At 38.7% G+C, this 7,296-nt stretch overlaps 1 protein-coding gene across 1 annotated transcript in view; it reads right to left on the bottom strand.

Moving 5' to 3' along the window:
• IFI44 (interferon induced protein 44) overlaps positions 1–6,424 on the bottom strand; it is a 20,159-nt gene extending 13,735 nt beyond the window's left edge. The window contains exons 1-3 of the mRNA XM_077771084.1: positions 6,322–6,424; positions 5,613–6,079; positions 669–705 (exon numbers count right to left, since the gene is read on the bottom strand). Coding sequence (XP_077627210.1) covers positions 669–705; positions 5,613–6,069 — 494 coding nt within the window. The 5' untranslated portion in view covers positions 6,070–6,079; positions 6,322–6,424. The remainder of the gene's footprint in view (positions 1–668; positions 706–5,612; positions 6,080–6,321) is intronic.
• Positions 6,425–7,296: the final 872 nt, after the last annotated feature.

Below are 7,296 nucleotides of genomic sequence, written 5' to 3'. Positions count from 1 at the left end.
CTCTCTGCCCCTCCCCTGCTCTCGCTGTCTCTCTCTCTCTCTCCTAGAAATAAATAAAACATTAAAAAATTTTAAAAAAAAATAAAAAATAAAAAAATAAAAGGACTGGAAACTAACCTACTTCAAAGAAGAAAAAGCAAAAATAACACTTGTAAAGCCAATCAGACATACAACCTTTCAGAGTTAAGCAACCAGACCATACAAACCTAGTACTAAATAGGAACTATGTTAAACATGAAAATAATTTATCAATATAAACTTCAAAAACCACAGTATAATATGTGACTTTTGAAGTTTATGGAAGTGGATAATTTCTGACATGATCTTGAGATTCTATAAGCATTCTCCAACCACCAACCACCCCTTCCAAAGCAATTTCCTAAAGTGGTAGAAACTGAAACTGCAACAATTCTAAGCAAAAGTGTAGACTTGCAGCCAAATAATAATTTTCCTTCACATATATAAAAGCATTAGGAATGTTTTCCCTCTCCTCAGTGTTCTTTCTGTTTTAACATTAGTACTTATCATATAGCTTTATGATTATAAATATAGTTACAGCTTATTCTTCACGATCCACAAGTTATCTGTTATAATTTGTGCTACCGATTTATTGACAGAATATAGAATATGTCTAAGATAATTAACAGAATAACAGAACATTGACTTACTCAGTAATTCCTTCCAGAGTCCTTATGCCCAATAAATCTAGGGAAATAATCAAAGAAAAATGAAAATTACAAGTTGTTGAAATGACTAGTTGACTGAATGAATGTCAATGCATTCAGTAGGGAAAAAGACAAAAAGTAGCTTTCCCATGAGAACGATACAGTATAATGAAAGCAAGTGGAGAAAATTATGGCAAATCTCCTTAATATGTCATTTGCAGAATCTAGAGCTAGAAGCAAGGTGGGCACTGTAAGACTAGATTTTCTGCAAATCTCTTCTCACCCAATTACCCAGCAGTAGTGTGTGGCTTGTTCCCTCATGGGAAATGAGAACTGGGTCCTTTCTGAATCAGAGAAGCAAAGCGTAGAGACATGGGCAGGCCAGGGAAAGGCTGGCAATATTTTAAGATAGTTCTTCTCCATAATCCAATAGGTCTGAAAGGGATAATGTACAGAGACACCTAAACAAAAAACCTACAGACAGCAGATTTTCTCCAAAATCTACTATCAACAATTGGAGCTCCTGGAGCTTCCAGGCCAATTGATTTTCTTCTTAGCTCCAAAGAGAATGCAGGACTCATCCCTACCCAATTAGAGCACAGTGAGAGGTTAAGACGTGGTCTGAGGGCTTTATTTGAACCAATGCGACTAGGCACAAAATTATTTATTTCCTGTGAAGAGACATTCTTTTGTGGTGGGTTTAAAATGAGGGGCACCTGGGTGGCTCAGTCGGCTAGGCATCAGTCCAGGTCATGATCTCACCGTTCGTGAGTTCAGGCCCAGTGTCAGGCTCTGTGCTGGCAATTCTACACTACAAAAGAAGAATATTATGTGAAAGTTTCATAAATATGGTTATATATAGGGATTCTAGGGGGTTCAATCAGTTAAGTGTCTGACTCTTGATCTCGGCTCAGGTCATGATCCCAGGATAGTGGGATCAGGTTCTACACTGGGCTCCACACTGGGCATGGAGCCTCCTTGAGATCTCTGCCCTCTCCTCCCATGCTCTCATGCACTCTCTCTCTAAAATAAATAAATAAATAAGGCTATATGTATGGAAACAAAACCTCTTTAAATTACCAAAAGTAAAAATAGTGAAGACTACAATGACAATGATATAATCAAACTGGAAAAGAATAAGCAAAGAGAAAAGCAACCTCTTGGAATTTCACAAAGCACTCTTTTAACTTTAACATTTAAANTAAAAAAATTTAAAAAAATAAAAGGAAATTAAAGATCAAAATTGTAAGTATATTGCAAGTAACAAAAATATAAACTTTATATCAATCTTGTGATAAAAGTAACTTTCATTAAGAAAAAGAAAGGAGAGGGGCGCCTGGCTGGCTCAGTCGATTAAGCATCCGACTTCAGCCAGGTCACGAACTCACGATCGTGGGTTCGAGCCCCATGTTGGTCTCTGTGCTGACAGCTAGCTCAGAGCCTGGAGCCTGCTTTGGATTCTGTGTCTCCCTCTCTCCCTGACCCTCCCCTGCTCACGCTGTCTCTCTATCTCTCAGAAATAAATAAAACATTTAAAAAAATTTTTTAAAAAGAACAAAAAAGGAGGAAAGTTTTGAATATAAAAACTAGAAACAGAAAAGAAGAAATGAACCTTAGAAATATAAGAAGGAATTAACAGAAACACAAGACAAATTTCATAAATTAAGGGATAGGCTACATTAATATAGTAATGGATTGGTTTAAACTGTAAAACAAATTACTGAGTAGTCTAATCTAAGAAAGCCAAATTCACAAAATGCCATGTCACAGCTCATGTACCTAAATGACTGCATGTCACATAACCAGTAGTAAAACGTGTTGGGAAAAATTTAGAAGTGACAGAAACTCCCACGCACTGCTTGTGGCAGGGGAAATGGACTATCTATGACTATGTTGGAAAGCTTTGTCAGTGTTCACTGAAACAAACATACATGCACCTGGTGCCCCAGAAGTTTTATATTTATATTCTTCAAAAATATGTATATGTGGGAACCAAAAAATCACATACAAGAATGTTTATAGCAGGATTGTCTGTAATCACCCCAGACTGGAAAACTCAAACCCACCAGCAGTAGTTTTGTTAAGAAAAAGTATGATGGAATCATTACAATGGAATGCTACATGAAAATCAAAAGGAGCTAATCACTGCAACATACAATAATACGGATGAGTCAGTAAGGACGTAGGAGTTAAAGCAGCTGGCTTGAGATACATTCACTCACTGTAGCAAGTCACACCCTCAAGGAGAAAAAGAAAAATGACCCAGCCTAATTTCCTTAAAAATATGCTAATAATCTTATCTCCTGGTATATAGACAAATGATATTTCCTACAAGGAAAGTACTTACCTCTTGAGTGTCCTTAACAGAATGTTCCTGCCTAAGGATTATTTAGAATAAATAAATACAGATTCTATGGATTTATGAGGCACATCTTCATGGGAAATGTCAGGCAAGCTGTTTGTCTTAGTCATCTCAGGCCGCCATACAAAATGCCACGAACCGCGACAACAGAAATGTGTCACTGTCTGGCAAGGTAGATTTCATTCCGTGGCCTCTTCTCTTTCTTGCTTTGTAGTAGCCGCCATCTCACTGTGTTCTCCCATGACCTCTCGTGTGTTCATGGGGACAGAGAGAGCCCTCTGGTGTCCCTTCGTATATGAATGCTTATCCTATTACAGGCTCCACTCTTATGACTTCATTTAACCTTAATTACTTCCTTAGAGGTCTCATTTCCAAATACAGTCACGTTGGAGGTTAGAGTTTCAACATATGAATTGGTAGGGGTGGGCAGGTGGGGACACATTCAGTCCGTAGCACTGACACACAAATGCTCCATAATCTAACCACTCTTCAATATGTAGGGTGGCCCACAAACTTCATTTAAAAATCTTTTTGGTGGGGACTCCTAGGTAGCTCAGTCGGTTAAGCATCCGACTTCGGCTCAGGTCATGATCTAGCAGTTTGTGGGTTCGAGCCCCGCATCGGGCTCTGTGCTGACAGCCAGCTCAGAGCCTGGAGCCTGTTTCAGATTCTGTATCTCCCTCTCTCTCTGACCCTTCCCTGCTCATGCTGTCCCCCCTCTCTCTCAGAAATAAATTTAAAAAAAATAATAAAATAAAAAAAATCTTGTTGGTGGGGCGGCTGGGTGGCTGAGTTGGTTAAGTGTCCAACTCTTGACCTCATAGTTCATGATTTCAAGTCCTGTGTTGGGCTCTAAGCTGGCGGTATGGATGGAGCCTGCTTGGGATCCTCTCCCTTTCTCTCTCCTGTTTCAGATTTCTCTCTCTCTCTCTCTCTCTGTCTCTCTCTCTCTCTGTCTCTCTCTGTCTCTCTCTCTCTCTCTCAAAGTAAATAAATAAACTATAAAATAAAATCCTACTGGTTGTTTTTAGCCAGAAAGCATATATCTAATATACAAAGGAAAGCTGGGAGCCACATAGAATATTCCTATAGACTTTCTGCCTTCTATGAGACTTCTGATTATTTTAATCCTTGAAATTATTAGTAAAACTTTATACTGGGTGAGATACCTGACTGGGAGAAGTCTGATTTTAGAATCCATTACCTTGCTTAGCTCAGTCCCTCAAACATAATGTCGAATGAAAGAGGCCAGACCCCCCCCAAATTACATATTTTGATGATTCCACTTACATAGAATTCAAAAGCAAGAAGTAATTAGTGTCAACACAAGCCAAAGTAATAATTATTTTTGGCTGGTAATAACCAGGAAGAATCAGCAAGGAATCTTTTAAAATGATGGCACTAATCTATTTCTTCGTCCAAGTAGTGGTTACGTCAGTGTGTCTAACTTACAAAAGTTTATCAATTGGTACATTTATCAATTGTGCATTTCTCTGTTTATGTGTTATACTTCAATAAAAAGTTTACTTAACTGATCCAGGATGCTCAATATCATGGCATACCCAAGTAAATTTACCAGACATCAACAAAAGCATTTTAAATGTTTGGGCAGCCAGGAAAAATGATCAGATGATTCAAAGGGAAACAACAAAGACAAATAAATAAGTCTGGGCCTGTGTTTTCCACAGCAGCATTAATGCTGTGGAAACATTACAAAATCCCTCAAAATAAAATGTGATTCAAGTATCACATACTCTGACAATAATTCAAGACTACAGACAATTAGTTTGGAACACTAAAATACTCAGAGAGTATTATTCCCAGGGTCCATTCTTTTAAAAGGATAGATGTAAATAACTATTTCGTGGAAGAAATGTAAATGGTTAGTACACACAGACTTGCGAGTAATCAGGAATAAGCAAAAGAGAAAATGAAAAAGCATCTTTAGCCATCAAAATGGCAAATATTCTAAAGTGTGATAATATCAAATAGAGGTAAGAAACCAGGGAAATAGACATTTCTATGCACTCTTGGGAATAGTATGGACACTTGAAGCTTTTGAGAGGTGTCTGTCAACCTGGGAATGTAAATATTTCTCAAAGAACAATCCCATCTCCAGGAAGTTACTATATTAAGTAAAGTAAAGAAGTTTTTTGTACACAGCTATATGCATAAAGATATTATATAAAAGCATGTTTATAGCAGCAGATATTGGAAAGAATGTCCTGTAGCAGAAAAATAGGTAAATTAATTTTGGTCTTTTGATATAATGGGAAACTGCAGGATCTAGTACCAGTCAAGAAAAGTTCAAGCTTTGGTTTCATTCCAAGAGAAGCCCTCTTCAAGTTTGCTGCCTCTGTCTCTCTCTCCTTCTTTACTTTCCTCCCCTTCCCCTACCCTTTGCCCATCAAACACACTCCAGAAAATTCAATATGCTACTTTTGACCATGGTTGTATCTCAGCAAAGAATGCGTGACCAAGTTTCAGTCTGGGTCACCCGGAGATAAGGACATTCTTCCTTAAAGAGATGGGTCACCTCAAATCCTCCCGACACTCAGGAGAGAATTCTATATATGGTTACATACCTTCACATCGAAAAGCTTCACATTCCTCAAAGGGAGTAGTAGTTTTCATCTGCAGTAATCCAAGTTCTCCAATTGTAGCTGAGTTCATAGTCATCACTTGTTTCCTCATATTTACATGGAATTCTAAGTCACCCCATACTCCACTACCATCATCAAACCATACAGTTGGTAACTGTGATCTTATTTTGCATTCTGAAATTTTATTCTCTTGAAGGGCAAAAAGGACAGCGGAAACTTTCTCCTCTTTCTTGCAACCCCCTTTCATATACACCCCAACAATACAGTGCCCCTTATAAATCACCACCATAATCGGCCCTTGACCACAGCATCTCTGAAACAAAGCATAGGCAGAGAATTCATGAACACTAGCTTTATAGAGAAGGGTAAACTGTTTTCCTCCAAAATAATTTTGCAGATTCTTTTCTTGCATCCATGTCAACTGAGTTGTCACCGCCATACTTCTCAATCTAGTAGAAAATCAAATATATTTTCCATTAAGTATTGAAAAACAGGCAATACATTCTGACACAAAGCTTGTGTTAGTGCCTCTTATTTACTCTACATGATACATGAAATGAGTCAACCAGGATAAACGGATAGCAAGAAAAATCATAAACTAGTTTTCCATTCTAAAGGATTTTTTTAATTAAAAAAAGAAGACTACAATTTGCAAGTGGCTAGGAAAAGTGGAAAACAGTAAGTCATTTACCTGTTTGCAGAATCTGGACAAGGACTGAGGCAGACTATAGCTGCTCTGTCTGGACAGCTAAGCAGACACACAATAGGAGCCGAAAATTCTTCAGCAACGTGAAGTCTCCGGCAACTCAGAGAAAAGGAAACTGAAACTTAGTGAGGCCCAGCCCAGCTGGCAGAGAGCCAGCTTCCTCCTGCCAGGGAGCAGCCGTTAAATTTTTGCAGGAAAGTCACATGAAAGTATTAGGAGAGTCAAAGAATCGAAGTCAGAGAAAAGAAAACCTAACGGTTTGCCAGATTTTTAAGTGGATTTTTTTAAAGAAAAATTCGGACACTTTATGTCTGTTGAAATACCAAAAAAAAAAAAAAAAAAGATGCTCTTTAGTCTATCTAGTCTATCTAACTCCAGGACACATGCCTCAAAATCCTCCACTTCTCTGCCATCAGCTTATTCCCCTCAGGGTCTACCGCTCTCTGTGCTGCTGGTGCTAAGGCAGATTGCAGCAAAGAGTGGCGATTTCTGATAAGCTGTGACAGAGGAGCAACAGTCTCAGAGAACACTGGGGTAGGACACAAGGCTTTTGGAGATGAGCAACTGTTAAGGACAATGTCACCACCATCGGAACACCTTCTGTGGTCAGGTCCCACTGCTCCCTGGCAGGCTCAAAACAGCAAGAGGTTCTCTCTTTTTCCTTTTGCCTCAAGCACCCAGACTGAAGCAGGAGGGTCTCACATTGCTGGGCAAACGGCTGTTTTCCAGGAATGTTAGAGTAATGTTTGGCAAATTGCCTGTATCATCAATGGAATGGAAATAGAAGAGGGTTAGCTCCTTAATAATAAAGCAACAAGATGCGGAGATGGCAGCAGAGATCATTTGGTAGTCTGTACTTGCCTTGTATCCTTTCAGAGATCCTGTAGAATTGGCATTTATCAAGACACAGTTTCAAACCTGCCCCACACCCCTCTCACATACAAACAATCCAATAATTTA

The sequence above is a fragment of the Crocuta crocuta genome, unplaced genomic scaffold (assembly GCF_008692635.1).
Source record: "Crocuta crocuta isolate KB4526 unplaced genomic scaffold, BGI_CrCroc_1.0 scaffold125, whole genome shotgun sequence".
Lineage (NCBI taxonomy): Eukaryota > Metazoa > Chordata > Mammalia > Carnivora > Hyaenidae > Crocuta > Crocuta crocuta.
This window is presented reverse-complemented; position numbering and strand designations above follow the sequence as displayed.